This window comes from Cebus imitator, unplaced genomic scaffold, assembly GCF_001604975.1.
Source record: "Cebus imitator isolate Cc_AM_T3 unplaced genomic scaffold, Cebus_imitator-1.0 Scaffold55, whole genome shotgun sequence".
Lineage (NCBI taxonomy): Eukaryota > Metazoa > Chordata > Mammalia > Primates > Cebidae > Cebus > Cebus imitator.
The window spans coordinates 2,142,355-2,161,552 of record NW_016107370.1 but is presented as its reverse complement, the minus strand read 5'-3'; the positions used below and the strand labels follow the sequence as shown (position 1 = coordinate 2,161,552).

At 47.2% G+C, this 19,198-nt stretch overlaps 1 protein-coding gene across 1 annotated transcript in view; it reads right to left on the bottom strand.

The window, feature by feature from the left end:
- Positions 1-19,198, bottom strand: part of LOC108304567 (O-acyltransferase like protein) — a 76,601-nt gene that overhangs the window by 16,165 nt on the left and 41,238 nt on the right. Inside the window, exons 6-10 of the mRNA XM_017528831.2 lie at positions 17,216-17,395; positions 15,496-15,598; positions 10,519-10,620; positions 2,760-2,925; positions 1,176-1,255 (exon numbers count right to left, since the gene is read on the bottom strand). Of these exons, the coding sequence (XP_017384320.2) occupies positions 1,176-1,255; positions 2,760-2,925; positions 10,519-10,620; positions 15,496-15,598; positions 17,216-17,395 (631 nt within the window). The remainder of the gene's footprint in view (positions 1-1,175; positions 1,256-2,759; positions 2,926-10,518; positions 10,621-15,495; positions 15,599-17,215; positions 17,396-19,198) is intronic.

The window sequence follows — 19,198 nt, the reverse complement described above, 5'->3', positions numbered from 1 at the left end:
AAAAAAAAAAAAAAAAAAAAACTGGGCAGAAGAAATATCAGAAGGATAAGCCCCGAAATATTAGCAGTAAATTCACCTTGCCTTGACTGACAATGTGGAGCTGGGGTAATTTTCCCCTCTCTCTTAACTCCTAATGTTTTCCAATGTTTCCTAAATTGAACATATATTTTAACAAAAAGGAACAATAAATTTTTTAATATGGCATGAATAATCCACAACTATAAGTCTCTCCATGAATTCTTGAGGCCTTAAGGTGTTTCTAAAACTAACAAAAATTAAGGTGATAAATATCCAGTGCGGGAAAGCCGGTGCACTGACGCCTTGCTGAGGGCGTGGTAAATTACTTCACTCTTTCCGGAGAGCAATCTCACAAGATGTAACCAGTGCCACAAAATTGTTCCTACCTTTGACCTACCAATTCCACTTGGAAATCTGCCCCCATGGAAATAACTAAGAAAAAGTAATATGTTCAAAGGCATGCATTGCAGTGCCATTTATCATGAAAACTTGGACACGATCTAGATGCCCAACCATGAAAAATGGTAGATAAACCCTAAAACTGACATGAATGCAGGTTATGTCAATATGTGGCAATGTTTATAAGAACAGTTAAACGGAAAATGCTGAGCACTAGATATTACATGCACACACTGATCGTAACTGCAAAACACACACTGACTTGCGTAGGATAAATGTTGGAAGAGAATGCAGAAAAAGGCAAACAGTAAAGGATTTGGCATTTACTTTTCTGTAAAGTTAGTTTCCTACATTTTATTTATTTATTTTTTTTTTTGAGATAGAGTTTCGCTCTTGTTACCCAGGCTGGAATGCAATGGCGCGATCTCGGCTCACCGCAACCTCCGCCTCCTGGGTTCAAGCAATTCTCCTGCCTCAGCCTCCCGAGTAGCTGGGACTACAGGCATGCACCACCATGCCCAGCTAATTTTTGTATTTTTGGTAGAGACGAGGTTTCACCATGTTGACCAGGACGGTCTCGATCTCTTGACCTCGTGATCCACCCGCCTCGGCCTCCCAAAGTGCTGGGATTATAGGCGTGAGCCACCGCGCCCGGCTCCTACATTTTAAAAAGCAGCTCTGCATGGAACTGGGGCACTTTCTGAGGGTTTTGTGAAAGAGGCCACATGAGGAGAAAAGCTTGTCCCAATCAGACTCACTTAGCGTGGATGAAGATAATTACTGGGGTGGTGAGGTGGAACTGGAAGTCATTGGCAAGGTACCAGGTCCAGCCATTGCACTGCGAAGAGAGCAGAAAAGGTCACTTTTCCTTCATTTACCAGTTCTGCTCCATACTTTCCACCCGCCTCGACGAGGAATAAGAATTCAGTAGATGGGTAGGGCGAATTTCCGTGGGAAGACAAAGGAAACTTGAGTTTGTGATATTAATATTTCACATGGCTCATCTTGAGCCTTGTACCAAGCCTGGATGGCAGGTACTATTGGTGCCATTTTACAAAACGGAGATTCAGACAAAATTTCTCTTTTGCTTAAAAAAGAAAAACGACCATAGCCCATCTCCTGGGACAGCTGTGGGAACTGAACTCTGTCACATTACAGGAATGTAAGGTTGTCATCACGACAATGCAGTTGGAAGTCAGAGGGGTCAACGTTTTTCTCTTTTCTTTGCCTTTCCCCATGCCCCAACTCTAGGTGGAAAGAACATGTTCATTTAGAACCAGGGCTTGGCTCCAGATGATGTTTTGTGGGGAACCCTAGAGTTCCCATGGATGATTGACATGGGATTGCCTGGCCAAAATGAGTTCCACAGACCATCCATGCTTGTGCCAGTTGGTTACCAGTATTTTTTTTTTTTCTTTAATGTGGGGAAGTCCTGGGGGGCAGTTATCTCCAGAGGACCGTGGCACCTCTGCTTTTAAGGATCTAAAGTGAGATGTACCTCCAAAAGGCCACTGGCTGGTATTTCCACTGCTTCCCACAAATGGCCCAGGTCAGTTTGCAGCGGGGAAGACAGCTCAGAGTATCCCGGGGAACCCCATCACAGACAGGCCCTCTGAGAGGGGGGCGCCACCTGCAGGCAGGTAGATGGTGATGCAAGCCTGTCCAAACAGCTAGGCATTTCCAAACGGAAGGCAGCCAGATATCTAGTTGGTGAGTTGTGATGTACAATGATGAGGACCTGCCATGTTTTAGCGATTCCCTTTGCAGCCTTGATTTGAAGGCCTATGTGGAATTGGTGATATGACTGAATTATAGCTATTTCACTTTCACTTGCTTCAAGTTCATTATGAGGAAACTGGGGCTTTGGAAATGCCAAGACATACATAGATGCTCTTGCTCCAAACCACCTCGGTCAGGTCTACTTTGAACTTCAGTGGAATTCAACCCAGTAAGGGTACGGTGCAGTGTCCCATCGTGGTATAGGCTCTCCAGACAGAGGTGAGGAATTTGTCCTTTCCCGGTGGGACGACACGGGCTGGCACAGGAACAGTGATAGGGCAGGGTCAGCTGCCTCTGGGACATGTGCTAGATGACCGGCCTCTTGCTGGCTACTGCCATGCTCCCCTCCCTCTGCTGTTCACAGCAGCTGCCCCCTGCATAGCCTGGTGTGGTTACACCCACGCCATGACCAGATTGCAGCCTACCTTTACTCCAGAGAAAACACCAGAAGAAAAGGGACCAGACTCAGGTTCGCCCTTGGAAAGCCCCCCACACCGCATGAAGAAATGATGGGCCAGGTTTGCACCCTTCTGCCTTTTCAAAGCCAGCAACGCGAGACTCACCGCACTCGGGACCGACACAAAGTTATTTAGCAACAGCAGATTTGTCCACCACGCTTGCCGGCAGCTATCCCAGTGGAATTTGGGCACTTCCCAGACAGGTCCCCAGGGAATAAGAGAGAACAGTCCAACCAACAAGCACACTGAATACAGGTGAAGAGGCTGCAACCTGGCAGGAGAGAGCCGGGAGAGAGAAGGTGACTTTCCACAGGGGTCCCTCCTGTCCCCTCAGCGGGCACGTGGTGGGTGGAGCATAGGTGCTCAAAAACAGATTGTTTATACTGTGGGCAGCCGCCACCAGCACCCACAAGTTCAAGGTCACTTACTGAACACCCATCATGTATGGGTTCAGGTGTGACTGCTGCAAAAATACTGCGATTTATTTCTTTATATTTTAGAGGCAGGATCTCACCCATTACGACTTTGACTTCCACCTCCTGGGCTCAAGCGATCCTCCCACCTCAACCTCCCAAGTAGCTAGAACTGCAGGCGCATGTCGCCATGTCCCACTAAAAATCCTGTTATTTACTGAGCTGGTCGTATAGTTCAACCACTGTGGGAGGAGCCTCCTAGGGATGTCTAACCCTCAAAACCATCCTGCAAGGTAGCCACAACCTCCATTTTGGGAGGAAATTATAGCTAAGAGAAGTTAGGGTGACTTGCTCAAGGTCAGCAACCACATAGGAATACCAAGACCTGATACCTGTCCATGTTCTTTCCACGTGGCCTCACGAGATGAAAAGCTCTTCCTTTCCTCCCTCGCTTCATTTCTCCCTTCCTTCACACCCTACCTCCTCCAAGCAAGATCTGAAGCAGCTATGAAGGGGAAGAGGCAGGAGCAAGGTGTCTAGACCAGCGCTGTTCAATAGAAACAGGATGCACGCACGGCTGTCCCCAGTGTCACATCTTCCAGTAGCCACAATATAAAAGGTAAAAAGATGGTTCACGCCTGTAATCCCAGCACTTTGGGAGGCTGAGGCAGGTGGATCATGAGGTCAGGAATTCAAGATCAGCCTGGCCAAGATAGCGAAATCCCAACTCTACTAAAAACACAAAACAAATTAGCCGGGTGTGGTGGCAGGCGCCTGTAATCCCAGCTATTCGGGAGGCTGAGGCAGAGAATTGTTTGAACCCCTGAGGCGGAGGTTGCACTGAGCCCAGATTGTGCCACTGAACTCCAGACTGGGCGACAGAGCGAGACTCCATCTCAAAATAAATAAATAAATAAAATAAAATAAAATTTAAAAAGGTAAAAAGAAATAGGTACAACTCATTTTAATATAATGTATTTAGACCAATATATCCAAAATATTATCATTACAAAATGTAGCCAATATGAAAGATTATTAATAAGCTGTTTGATATTATTTTCTCTTTTACTGAGTCTTCAGAGCCCCTTGTGGGCTTTGCACACACAGCCCATCTCAACTGGCCACTTACCTGGTGGCTATTTGCTGGACAGTGTGGGTTTAGGATTTAGAAGTGAGATTATGGACTGGAGGTACATACAATTCTGGCATGGATTCTGGATGGGCTGGGGTTGGAGCCCTCTTCTAAAAGAATACAGCTAAAAATCCAGGGTAGTTTTGGCTCAGCTAGGACAGACCAATGGCCCAGCGGTACCTCCAAACATCTGGGTGAGAGGGTGGGAGCTGGGTGGTGTTGACAGATAGGAACTGGCAGGACTCGGAGCATCTCCACTTAGCGGCGCTCCCCCAGCAGAGAGGACTCAGCACCAAGCCTCTGGTCAGCACCCGGGAGCGAGACCATTGATTCCTCTGTTCTCACCAGTGAGAACATCCTACATAGAGAGTGTCCGGTGGTGGGAGGGCAGTAGACATTCAAGGAGAGGGAGTGGCGTTGTTGATCAATGTCATAGAGGAAAGACAGCAACTCTGTCAGGACACAGCTTCCCAGGCCGGGCACTGTGGCTCACGTCTGTAATTCCAGCACTTTGGGAAGCCGAGGCAGGCAGATCACAAGGTCAGGAGCTCAAGACCAGCCTGGCCAACATGGTGAAATCCCGTCTTTACTAAAAATACAAAAATTAGCCAGTCGTGGTGACGGGTGCTGTAATCTCAGCTACTCGGGAGGCTGAGGCAGGAGAATCGCTTGAACCTGGGAGGCAGGGGTTGCAGTGAGCCGAGATCGCACCATTGCACTCCAGCCTGGGCAACAGAGCCAGACTGCATCTCAAAAAAAAAAAAAAAAAAAAAAGACACAGCTCCCCAGATCAGCTTGCCTGCACATTTGCTCAGGCGACAGCCTCCCTGGGTCCTAGGCCCTGGGTCCTGCCATGTTTGCCATCTGACCACACTGCCCTGCAGCTGCCCCCACAAGCCTCCACCCCGCCTCCCTGATCATCCTTCCCACCATCTGTCACCTCCCTTCCCCATGGGAAGTAGTCGGCCACTGCTCCCTTCAGAAGCAGAGCAGAAGGGAGCGTTCCCCTGCCCCCTACTCCAGGCAGCATCCCCTCCTCTGCCAAATCCCCGCTCCCTGGGGTGCGTGTTGAAATGCAGGCTCGGTCTGCAGGCTGTTGGATGGGCCTCGCCTTGAGTAGCAAGCCTGTCTCAACTTTCACACTGAGAAAATCATGCATTGTCTCCTCTTTCCTCTTCTCTAAAAGGGAAATGATAGTTTCTGCTTTCTGAGACTTTTTGAAAATCTAAAGAGATCAACAAGAAAACAGTTTGAAATTTCTAAAACACCCTAAAATGTATGTGTGCTACATTTTTGTCCAGGTTTCCAAGAGAATGAAAGTCAGAGTGTGATTTCAAAGATTAAAACGTAGGATACTGGCCAGTGCGGTGGAGGTGTGAGAAGCAGGCATTCTCATACCTGGTGGGTGGGAAGGTAAATTGGAAAATACCCACAAAATGTTAAATGCACAAAACCCCCAATTCCACTTGTAGGAATTTAGCCCACAAACATATCTATACAAGTGCACAAAAATATAGGGATTGCCTCATTGTCTAAGACAGCAAAGAACTTGGACATTACCTCTAGGCCCACTAATGGGGACAAGTTAAATACATAGTGGTACACCCCACTGTGCCAGACTGACAACCTTTAACATCAGGGATGTGGATTCTTGTGTGCTAATAGAGAAACAGGCCCATTCTGGCCGGGCGCGGTGGCTCACGCCTATAATCCCAGCACTTTGGGAGGCTAAGGTGGGCGGATCATGAGGTCAGGAGATCGAGACCAACCTGGTTAACACAGTGAAACCCCGTCTCTACTAAAAATACAAAGAGAGAGAGAGAGAAATAAGCCAATTCTGTATTATCAAGTGAAAACAGCACATGCAAACAGTGAAGCATATAGTGCAATCCTATTCCTACAGGAGAACAGCGCTTATAGATACGTGGAAAGTTTCTGCAAGAATTCCTAAGAACTGTGAAGACAGGTGTCCTGTGGGGAGTGAGACTGGAAGGGGGACCCTTTATTTTAGTTATAATCTTCTGTTGTAGTTAGACATTTTCATCATAAGCTATTTAAAAAATCGTAATTTTTAAAATGTAAAACTAGTTGACATAGCCAGGCAATTCTACAGCTCTAGAACCCGACTTTGTTCCAATACCATTAGGTAATCTCTGTCCTGACTTCACCCTAGAAGTTGGGTTTGGGGATTTTCTTATAACTTGCAGTAGCTCCCAAGCGGTTTTCCCCAATCTCCCGAATGGCTGTAAGAGAATGGCCCTGACTGCAGCCGGAGTGCGAATTGCAAGATGTGACTTTGCACATACCACGGCCTTGCTGGGACCCTCCAAAGCTTTGTCTCAGAACAATAGGGAGCTCCTTAGGGCAGCCTCTGCCCCTCTCTGACCTCATTCCTCCCACTGTCCATGTGGTTCGCTTCGCTCCACAAAGCACCTTTGGGCTCTCTGAGGCTCTTCAGACACTGCAACGCCCCTCCTTCCCCAGGACCTCTGTGCTTCGGTTCTCCCGGCATGGACCGTTCTTCCCCCACAGAATTTTCTTTGCTTAGAACAGTCCTCTACTTTGCTCTAGGCTCTGGCCAAAAGTTACCTCCCCTAACTGCCCTTCCAGAGAAAGCTTCCACCTTGCTTTCTTCTCCAATGTGTTTATTTATTTATGGCCAAGTCTTGTCCCATCACCCAGGCTGGAAAGCAGTGGTGTGATCACGGCTCACTGAAGTGTCAACCTCCTGGGCTCAAGCCATCCTCCCGCCTCAGCCTCCCGCGGAGCTGGGACCACAGGCGCACGCCACCACACCAGGCTAATTTTTTGTATGTTTTGTAGAGATGAGGTCTCACTATGTTGCCCAGGCTGGGCTCAAACGCCTGGGCTCAAGGGATCCTTCCACCTTTGCCTCTCAGACTACTGGGATTGTAAGGCATGAGCCGCTGCACCCAGCCTCTTCTCCAAATGATCACTTTGTGGAACCCATCCTCCCTGGCCTAGCAGACATTTATTTGCATGCTACAACTTCAAATTGCATATTCATTTATTATTTATTTATTTATTTTGAGACAGAGCCTAGCCCTTTCACCCAGGCTGGAGTGCAGTGGCATGATCTCTGCTCACTGCAACCTCCGCCTCCCGGATTCAAGTGACTCTCCTGCCTCAGCCTCCCCAGTAGCTGGGATCACAGGCACATGCCACCAGGCCTGGCTCGTTTTTGAATTTTTTTTTAGTAGAGACGGAGTTTCACCGTGTTAGCCAGGATGGTCTCGATCTCCTGACCTCGTGATCCGCCTGCCTCAGCCTCCCAAAGTGCTGGGATTACAGGCGTGAGCCACCACGACTGGCTGCATATTCATTTATTTATTGTCTGCTTCTCTTCACTGGAATGCTCCTGTGAGCTGGAAGGCACTTTTGCCTGGCTTATTAAAACCCTCTTCTCAGTGCTTAGGATAGCATCTGGCACATAACGGGCCTCCAGTGAACACAGGATGAGTGAGTGAACAGTCTTAGCCCATCCTCCTGGAGATAAGCAGACAAGTGATCAGTGCTAACCAGGCAGCATCAGTGAGTTATACCAGCATGCATGAGAACCTCAGAATGGCCAGAGGAGCGTGACTCTTTCTTCACTACGGTCACCTTAGTGAGGGTGAGTTCAAGTTGTGGGTTGGTGACAACTCCCTCTACTTTCAACAGAGCTTTGTCCCAGGTTGGGCTGATGGTCTCCTTAGCTCTCACCTGTCTCTCCTCCAGAGTTCCCAGCTCAGGAGCATCAGCACCACCTGCCATGTGACTCAAGCCAGGAAATCCCTGAGTCCTTGGTCTCTCCTCTCTCCATTCCCACTGCCAGTTGCCAGTGCAAACCCTGCTCTGCCGCTCGGATATTCAGTAGTTTACTCGCTGGGGTCCTTGCCTTACAAGGCTTCACTACCACCCCACTCTCACCCCGTGCCCCTCCTGACCCCACCGCTGCTCTATTCACCTTGAAAAATCCCCTCTCTCCTCAATCCCAGCTCCAGACTTGTACTCTGAAGTAGGTTTCTCAAGGCTGGATGCAGTTGCTCACAACTGTAATCCCAGCATGATGGAGGCCAAGGCGGGCAGATTACCTGAGGTTAAGAGTTCAAGATCAGCCTGGCCAACACAAGAAACCCTGTCTCTACTAAAAATACAAAAATGAGCCAGGTGTGGTGGTGGATACCTGAAATCCCAGCTACTCGGAAGGCTGAAGCAGGAGAATTGCTTGAACCTGGGAGGTGGAGGGTGCAGTGAGCCAAAATTAAGCCACTCACTCCAGCCTGGGCAACAGAGCAAGACTTCATCTAAATAAATAAATGAAATGAAGTAGGTTTCCCAAGCAGAACCCACTATGCCGTTAGATCCCCTGCCCCAACCCCCACCTAACCCCTCTTAGCATTTATCACCATGAACCCTCAGACTGAACGCCAGTATCTCACCCCCAGAAAACCTCAGGGCAGGACAGGATGCTTACCCCAGTGACACACACCTGAAATATATTGAAATCATAAGCCTTCTTTCCTTCCCTGGAGGAGGGCTCGATTTTACAAAGCTTGGAAGTAACCACAAAGACCGTGGTGAAAAGAAACCAACAAAGGTCTATTCCTTAGCTCGTCCCCATTCTTCACCTACTTGATGGAAAGCTTAAAAGGCATAAATAACAACCACACTAATAACGATAGCTCCTACTTACTGAGGGCTTACTATGTGTAAAGCACCCTTCCGGTTTCTTTACATACACTATCTCATTTAATCCTCACAAGAGTCCTATGACGTGCCACTATTCTTCCCATTTTAGAGATGAGCAAACACAAGCACAGAAAGATGGAGACGCTTACTCAAGGTCACATCACTGCTGTGTGATGGAGCCAGAATCCAAGTTCAGCAGTCCAACTATGGAGTCTGCATTTGCCCACTGCATTTCAGTCACCCCAAAGATTGTGACAACACTCCTCTCCCTATTTTGTGACAGTGCAGGGTAACAAGATGAACGCAGACCAGGAGTCAGGAGTGATGGCTTCCAGCTCAGCAAATAACCAGGACATAGAAAATAAATAAATGGCAGGGTCGGATGCCATGAGCTGAAGTTTCCTTTTCTCCCTTAACTTTGTGGTTGTTTGTTTGTTTGTTTTGAGACAGGGTCTCACTCTGTTGCCCAGGCTGGAGTGCAGTGGCATGATCTTGGTTCACTGCAACCTCCACCTTCCAGGTTCAAGCGATTCTCCCACCTCAGCCTCCGGAGTAGCTGGGGTTACAGGCACGTGCCACCACTCCCAGCTAACGTTTTTTATTTTTGTTAAGGAGTTTCATCATGTTAGCCAGGCTGGTCTCGAACTCCTGACCTCAAGTGATAGGCCTGCCTCGGCCTCCCAAAGGCCTCCTGAAAATGCCTGGGATTACAGGCATGAGGTACCGTGCCCAGCCCTTCCACCCTTAATTTTGGCTGTCTCATTCCATTGCTGCCACTCTGCTACCACTGATTCTATATTCTGCCCCAATGTTAGAATCCCTTTGGCATCCACCAACCACACCTTCCTAAAGGAGACCGTCATTCTTCCTGCCTCCCTCCCAGCAGAATGGCCATGGCCCAGAGCTTCGACCAAGTTCCTCTCCTGGTCATGTATTGTTTTATTTTTATTTAATTTTTTTTTTTTTTTTTGAGATGGAGTCTTGTTCTGTTGCCCAGGCTTGAGTGCAGTTGCTCGATCTCGGCTCACTGCAACCTCCACCTCCCAGGTTCAAGCAATTCTCCTGCCTCAGCCTCCCAAGTAGCTGGGATTGTAGGCACCCACCACCATGCCCGGATCATTTTTGTATTTTTAGTAGAGACAGGGTTTCACCATATTAATCAGACTGGTCTTGAACTCCTGACCTCATGATCCACCCGCCTTGGCCTCCCAAAGTGCTGGGATTACAGGTGTAAGTCACCGCTCCCAGCCCTATATTGTTTTATTTTTATTGTTACCATTAGCATTCTGATTTACATGATCCAATTACTGTTAATTTACAGACAGACAAATTCTCCTGTTGAATATAGATTCCATGGAAATCTGACAGTGCATTTATTAAACTCTGCTGCCCATCAGCTGAGGTCTAAGGGTGTCTTTGCCAGTGGAACATATCAGTTTTCATGGTGTTTGTCCCAATAGAATTTGAACCATATTAAACCAGCTAAAATCAAATGTACTTAGGGAAGAAAACTATTTCTTTCAGTTTGTTTTTCTTTGGAAATTCTTTCAAAAGAGGGTTAAAGTCAGAAAACTAATAAATTGTTACATAGTAATGAGGAATTGAGAAATTATATAAATAAACCTACCTTACCAGGCGACTGAGAACGTATCTGAGTATGACTTTAGGGGTTATTCCTTTGTCTGAATTCTGATGCATCTTTAAAAACGACCTTGCGCTTAACCATCCACTAAAAGAAAAGGAATTGTCACAGGAATTACTTATCAGTAATACAGTTCGGCCTGGCACGGTAGCTCATGCCTATAATCTCAGCACTTTGGGAGGCTGAGGCGTGCGGATCACAAGGTCAGGAGTTTAAGACCAGCCTGGCCAACATGATGAAATCCTGTCTCTACTAAAAATACAAAAATTAGCTGGGCATGGTGGCAGGTGACTGTAGTCCCGGCTACTCAGGAGGCTGAGGCAGGAGAATCACTTGAACCCAGGAGGTGGAGGTTACAGTGAGCTGAGGTCGCCCCACTGCACTCCAGCCGGGGCAACCTAGCGAGATTCCACCTCAAATAATAATAATAATAACAACAATAATAATATAGTTCATTGATTGATTCATTTGCTTGTCCCAATCTGGACAGAATAAATGATGCTGCATTAACAAAGCACCTCCAAGTCTTAAAATGTTTGTTTTGTTCTTGCTCATGCTGCACGCCCAGGTTGACAGAGCAGCCACCATCTGAAAGCTCACCAGTGACCATGGAAGATGACAAAACAGCATTCTGGAGGGCCGCAAACCAGCAATGAAACCCTCGAATCTAAAAGTGTCATGCTTAAAGCTCTTAGTGTGAGAGTTTAAAGCACTTAGCATAATGGCAATACCAGGTACCACTGGGTCAGAACTAATGATGCGACTCCCCCAACCACAATGGAGCCCGGGAGTGGAATGCTGCCAGCTGCCAGAAAGGGAGGGAGACAGAAACATTTGTCAAACAATATTAATGACTACCATTTGATCTTTTGAAATAGTAACACCAAGGCTTTCCATTTGTGTAATAGTACATCGCTTTCAAAGTACTTTCGCTAATGAGGTTGCTTTTGATTCTCCAGTTGTACCAAACTACTTTGCAAAAAAATATTTGTTGGCTGGATATGGTGGTTCCCAACTGTAATCCCAGCACTTCGGGAGGTGGGTCGATCACCTGAGGTCAGGAGTTTGAGACCAGCCTGGCCAACATGGCAAAACACCACCTCCACTAAAAATACAAAAATTTGCTGTGCATGATGGCGTGTGCCTATAGTCCCAGCTACTCAGGAGGCTGAGGCAGGAGAATCATTTGAACCCTGGAGGCGGAGATTGCAGTGAGCCGAGATCGCACCACTGCACTCCAGCCTGGGCAACAGAGTGAGACTCTGTCTCAAAAAAATAAAGAGAGAAAGAAATGTTTGTTGAGTGAATAATTGACTAGATGAATAAACAGCCCTATTAGGTAAAAAGGAAGATACTATCATTCCTGCTTCTCTGACGGGAAAAGTGAGACCCAGAGATTATTAAGCGGGTTGCCCAAGATCACAAAATTCTTAACCAACATACCCTGATGACAAATTCATTATCCAGAATGTTCAGCTAAAGAAACCAAAGTTATGCCTTTTAATTGCAACTGATTGGGTAAGCAAGTATGTGAGTTTCTCAACCTTTTGACATTTATACCAGTGATCACTGTGGGTGTTTCCCTAAGGAGCTAATGTATTTCCTATTGCAAACAAAGCTGTGCGTTGGGTGGGACTTGGAAGGGATCAGGGAGGGTTGGAGAATGTCTCTATTCTCTGCCTGCCAGATTTTCCTTTGAAAAGCAGCAAGTTGGACTCATTAAATAGGAACAAAATTTATAGAGACATCTAAAAGAGAATGCTAAGAGGGGGAAGCAGGGCAGCCAATTCTGATTCCGGCCTCCTCTTAATTTCAGGAAAGGATAAATCAGGGCAATTCTTTCTTTTCAGAGTGACTGGCTCCCCCTCTGCCACCACAGTTGCTAAGCAAAGCCTGGGTCTCGCTGTGTGTGCGGGCACGCACCTCCCAGCCTGCAAGTTCATCCAGAGAGGGCAACAAGAAAGACTGGCAGGAAAACAAGCTCTGAGCAAGATAGCTAGCTCCAAGGGGCTAAGACCCAGAGAGCTGAACCCATTGCAACAGAGAATAGCATGCGCTAGTGATGGATGAAGTCAGCCCGAGAGTGGGAGAGGATCACAAAGCAGTCACCATCAGAAGGTTTTGGTTGTGCTATGTAAATATCAGTGACATAGTAAGACATGGTTTCTTGTGAAACAAAGTACACTTAAGTTTTAATTCTAACCTTACTAGCTGTGTAGACTTGGACAAATTACCTCATTACTGAACATCAAGAAGTTTCTCTTCTGTAAAAATGGGGATGATATGGATACCAGCTTTATAGGTTTATTGTGAGAATTGCATGGGATAAGAGATTTCAAGCTCTTAGCATAATGGCAATACAAGGCATCGCTATTAATAATGGTTCCATTGTTGAAAAGAAAGTTTTAAATAAAAGAAAGTGTGAATGTTTGAAAGTAATACAATAAAAACTGAAGGAAAAGAAGAAAAAGACAGTCATGGAGACTGGTGGTGAGAAAAGGAAGCAAACAGTGATAAAGAGAAAAGAAATGTAAACTGAGCCTCTAGGCTGCTGTCAAAATCTGCCTGGCTTCCGCCAGCTCTGTCAGCCTCAGCTCCTCCTGCCTGGGCTCACACAGAGTTTCTCAGGCTTCAGCAGGCACAACCCGGAGAGCTTGTGACAGCCCAGATTGCTGGACCCATCCCCCCAGAAAGTCTGATTCAGTGGGTCTGGGGTGGCACCCAAGAATCTGCTCTTCTACCAATTCCAGGTGATGCTGGTGAAACTGCATCAGGTTGGCTATCCGAGGAAACTGACATAAGGCACGGCCCTCCCTGATCCCAGACCAATCCAGGTGGGATATAGGTCATCTTTACATATGTGTAGTTTTCCGGGCTGTTTGGTATTTCAGTAGCCTTGGCCTGCACTTTAGATATCGCAGGGCTGATCTGGTGGCTTCTCTGGTGTCTCCAGTTCCCCCTGATGGCCCAGGGATGACCAGGGGCCTTTCGTGCCCCCCATCTTTCCATCCTAGTGGCAGCTTTCCTAGTCTCCAGATTGAGTCTGGCTTCAGTGTCAGTCATCCTGATCTGTCCTTGCCAGTGTCCCTCCCAGGGCTCAGAACCCTGCCAGTCAGTCCCACCCCTGTATACAGTCATTTTTGCCTGGCTTGCTGGGAACAGAGTTCTGGTCTTCGACTGCTGCCCCTGGGCAGACCTCTCATTCTCCAGGGGCCCACTCTAGGTCTTCTGCAGCTGGGCTTCCCATGCCTGGTGAGACCCAGTGCTGCCCTCTTGGAAAGTCCGGAGCCTAGGGGTTCCCGAATCACTGCTGGATTTGCTGTACACTGTGAACCCTGAGCCTGGCCTGTCTGGGATCCTCTGTCATTGTCACCTTGGCCACCTCCTAGCATGCCCTTAATGGACAGGTCTCAGCTCATTCTGCATCCCTCTTTCTCAGCATTACCACAAGAAACTATCACACCAGACTCTGGAGATAAGACAATAAATCATTCATTTCAACAGTGACTTATTGAACAGTCCTCCATAGCTGGCACTGCTTTTGTACCTAGTGACACAGCAGTATACAAAATAGAAAAACTTTCTGCCTTACATTCCACTGGACAGACACAGACAATCAATCGATCGATCGATCAAAAATGGCAGCTAGGGCCGGGTGTGGTGGCTCACGCCTGTAATCCCAGCACTTTGGGAGGCCGAGGCAGGTGGATCACAAGGTCAGGAGTTTGAGACCCGCCTCATGGTAAAACCCCATCTCTACTAAAAATACAAAAAAATTAGCCAGTCGTGGTGGCGAGTGCCTGCAGTCCCAGCTACTTGGGAGGCTGAGGCAGGAGAATCACTTGAACCCGGGAGACGGAGGTTGCAGTGAGGTGAGATCGTGTCACTGTACTCCAGCCTGGGCGACGAAGCAAGACTCCGTCTAAAAAAATTTAAAAATAAAAAAAAAAATGGCAGCTATAGTATGTTGGATAAAATGAAAAAATGAAGTCAAGAAGACTGGCTAGCTGCACTTCAGATGGGGGGATGAGGAAGGCTTTGCTTTATAAAAACTTGAAGAAGAGAAATTGAACCACCAGGATTTTAGGGAGGTGGGTGTTACAGAAGATGGCTGGTGATTAGTAATCCCTTACTATTGCTCTACGCAGCACGGGGGCGAGCTCTCTCCTAACTGGGTGGTTCATACACATTTGAATGTAATGACTTTTTTTTTCCCCCGAGATAGAGTCTCACTATTGCCCAGGCTGGAGTCGCTTTCTTCTCTTGAACCCAGAAGGCGGAGGTTGCGGTGAGCTGAAATTGAGCCACTGCACTCCAGCCTGGGTGACAGAGTGAGACTCTGTCTCAAAATAATAATAATTATAATAAGTGGTTGTGCACTATTGTAAATATGCTAAATGCCACTGAATTTTACACTGAGTGGTTAATTTTATGTTATGTGAATTTTACCCCGATTTTTAAAAACAAAAATAGGAACTTTCATGAGGATTAAATGAGATATATTTTCAAAGTGCTTACCACAGTGCCTAACATTTCTCAAACAGTTAAGAAATTGTACCTCTTAATAGTTCATATAAAGATAACCTTATGAAACATCATGCCGTTTTCTTAATTTTTCCCGTTTCGCTATAGTGAGAATTGGGAACTTCATGGAGCACCTGTACCAATCTGTGGGCCAGAATTGGAGAACCACGGAAATGAACAATTTTGATGAATACAATCAATGTTTGTAAAAGGCCTGTGTTATAGCTCCATCCTAACTCATTTAATAAACTGAAGATACAGTGGAGAGTCTCTTATGACCACAGCACTGTCTAGAAATGGACAGAGACCCAGGTGAATCAACGTGGGTCATTCAGCTTTTCTCATTAGAGTGAGAATGGTAACACACACGCATACACACATCCTGAAACACACAGCAACAAGCCCGACAGCAGTGAAAACACAGTTCCATCTTATCACCTGATCAGGAAAAACGTGTCAACTCCAAGATAGAAGGGCCCGCTCCGAGAGTAAAGGCACAGTGGGTTTCGAAGCACTCTGCTTTTCCATTCAAGCACATTATCTGCAACAAATATTAAACAGCAGTGTCTTTTGGTTTCTTAGAAGAAAATCCTGGGATTTCTCTTTTCAGAAAAAGCAGGAGGAACACCTTTAACTTTTAGCTGTACTGGGCGGGCTTTAAGAATCAGTGTAATGGCTGGCATGGTGGTTCATGCCTGTTATCCCAGGACTTTGGGAGGCAGAGGCGGGCTGATCACTTGAGGTCAGGAGTTCAAAACCAGCCTGGCCAACATGGTGAAACCCTGTCTCTAAAAAAAAAGAATCACTGTAATCCTGCTGGGTGCAGTGGCTCATGCCTGTAATCCCAGCACTTTGGGAGGCTGAGGCAGGCGGATCACCTGAGGTCGGAAGTTCAAGACCAGCCTGACCAACATGGTGAAACCTCGTCTTTACTCAAAATACAAAAATTAGCCAGTCGTGGTGGCGGGCGCCTGTAATCCTAGTTACTCAGGAGGCTGAGGCAACAGAATCACTTGAACCCAGGAGGTGGAGGTTGCAGTGAGCCGAGATCATGCCACTGCACTCCAGCCTGGGCAACAGAGCGAAACTCCACCTCAAAAAAAAGAAAAAAGAAAAAGAAAGAAAGGATTTACTGTAATTCACATAAGAGGAGAAGTTAGCCTGGGAATAAAAGGTGGGAGACTGAGGTCCCTAATGGCTGTTCAGGAGCTTTGAGCTCCTGTGTGCACTCACAGTGGCCACAGCGCCCTTGGACTATACAGCAGCACCTATTCATGGGCTGAGGCAGATCACCCGGGAGGCTGCTTCCATCTGCCCTGGGCTGTGTTTGCCCCTATAAAGAATACCACTATTACGGATAGGAAAGTCTGGACCCAGGGGTTCCCACATCACTGCTGGGTTTGCTGCACACTTCAGGAGGGTAGCAGCAGGGAAAAGGTGGAGGAACACTGATTTGATGCTAGGGCACCATGTTTATTTATGCTTGTCTACTTCTCAAGGAAAAAATAAATGTTAGTTCCTGGCTTCATTAATCATAATGAGACAGAACTCAGCTATTTGGATGATGAAAATACAATATCCAGGCCGGGCGCGGGGGCTCACGCCTGTAATCCCAGCACTTTAGGAGGCCGAGGAGGACGGATCACCTGATGTCAGGAGTTCGAGACCAGCCTGTCCAACATGGAGAAACCCCACCTCTACTAAAAGTACAAAAAATTAGCTGGATGTGGTGGTGTGTGCCTGCAATCTCAGCTACTCAAGAGGCTGAGGCAGGAAAATTGCTTGAACCAAGGAGGTGGAGGTTGCAGTAAGCCAAAATCACACCATTGCATTGCACTCCAGCCTGGGTGACAGAGCAAGACTCTGTCTAAAAAATAAGAAATTTAATTAAAAAAAAAATGAAAATACAACACCCAGGTATCACTATTCATCTGGCAGCCAGGTGCCTGAATTATACATAGGGAGAGTGAAAGAAGCTCCTAGGCACTGGCCTGGAAAGCTTACGGATGGGAGGTCACGCAGCATCGCTAAAACAGAAGGAAGGCTGCTCATGGGAAGGCTGCCAGCCTCCCATCCTTTGGCCAACACGATCCCACCATACCAAAGAGTTTCTTTTCCCTGACTGCTCCTATAGTAAAGGCTTATCAACTCCCCGCACCCAAAGACAGCCATGCGGTCATCTGATTGGTGTGTCCCAAGATGATCCAGAGGAGACTCAAGACACGAACGCCATTCAGCGCAGAGCAGGTGCCGCCTGGCGTCTTTGTAGTCCAGATGGCTGGCACATTCTTCTGCCATGAAAAGCACTGCAGAGCATAAGCCACGGCTCGTAGAAACCCTGGGCAAGAGCAAAGGTGTTACTGTCCACCCCGACCGCCAGGGTATCCACACGCCACCCCGCAACAAGAACCAAAGCGCGATCCACAGATCTTGGCAGTTATGCAGAGGCTCTCTTGCTCTGACCCTGAACTTCTCAGTTCAGTTCCATGGTACCATCTTGATCTATCCGTGGACTTTCATGGTTGGCATCCCTCCCTTTTGAATCTTGACTTTCCCTAATAGACTTAACCTGAGTTTGGTGCCTCACGTGCTTTGCACAGAATACACTGCCCAAGCTCAGGCCCCAGAGACGTCAACCTCTGACCCCAGTCCTGTCTGACAAAGAGTCGAGGAAAAAAAGAACACAAACATCAGTAAGGATTGATGTGATCACAAAGCAAGCATTTCATTGAAAGAACACACCCCCAATCCTGAGGACCAGCTGCTTCTGAATAATGAATAATGGGCAGGGTATTGTGGCTCACGCCTATAATACCAGCACTTTGGGAGGCCGAGGCGGGTGGATCACGAGGTCAGGATACTGAGACCATCCTGGCTAACATGGTGAAATCTTGTCTCTACTAAAAATACAAAACATTAGCCAGGTGTGGTGGCATGCATCTGTAGTTCCAGCTACTCGGGAGGCTGAGGCAGGAGAATTGGTTGAACCCAGGAGGCGGAGGTTGCAGTGAGCTGAGATTGCGCCATTGCACTCCAGCCTGGGCAACAAGAGCAAAATGCTGTCTCAAAAAAAAAAAAAAAAAAGAATTTAATTTTTACACATCCTGAGAAGCAAGCGTCTGAAATTGTAAAACAGGCACCTCCAAGCTCAAGCCAGCTCTGAGAGACTCACATTTCCTCCTGGACAGAGCCCCGTGCCTTCAACATTGTGGGCACAAAGAAGTCTTCGCAAAATTAAAACTTATTCACAAATGAGGTCTGGCGCATAACCAAGTCCTAGAAGTCTAAATCAATTTCTTAAATTGAAGGACTTCATTACCTAGTATTTTGAAGTTCCAGCCGTGAATACAAGTTTTTCCCTGTAAGTCACTTTGTGATTGCGTATCTTTCTGAAGTCCCAACACCCACCCTTTTCATTCACGGGGTTTTTACTCAGGAATTGGCCATGAGTACAGCCAATTACATTACTGGTTGTAATGGGGATTCTAGAACATCAAACATCGGGTTTGATGCCTAATGTGGCAAGCTAGCACTCAAAATGTTTTGTTGTCATGATGTTTTTTTCCATCTAAATTCTACTCGTGAGTGAACTTACCCATCAGTGGTGTATAAAGGCTTCTGAAAATAACTGCTCTAGAGAGAAGACAACCTCGCTGATGCTCGCTTAGCCCATTTGTAAATGGAAAGTGTTATAAACCAGAAGGACATGGGGAGGATCGGAGGAAACCATGCATGCAGTCACCGGTTCCCAAAGTGGAGGCTTTGGAGACAGCAGCTTCAACATCACCTGGGAACTTATTAGAAATGCACGTTCCTGGGCCAGGCACCGAGGCTCAAGCCTGTCATCCCAGGACTTTGGGAGGCCGAGGTTAGTGGATCACAGCGTCAAGAGACTGAGACCATCCTGGTCAACATGGTGAAACCCTGTCTCTATAAAAACACAAAAAAAATAGCTGGATGTGGTGGCACGCACCTGTGGTCTCAGCCTCGCAGGAGGCTGAGGCAGGAGAATTGCTTGAACATGGAAGGCGGAGGTTACAGTGAGCGGAGATAGTGCCACTGCACTCCAGCCTGGCAACAGAGTGAGACTCAGGAGAGAGAGAGGGAGAGAGAAGGAGGGGAGGGGAGAGGAGAGGGAAGG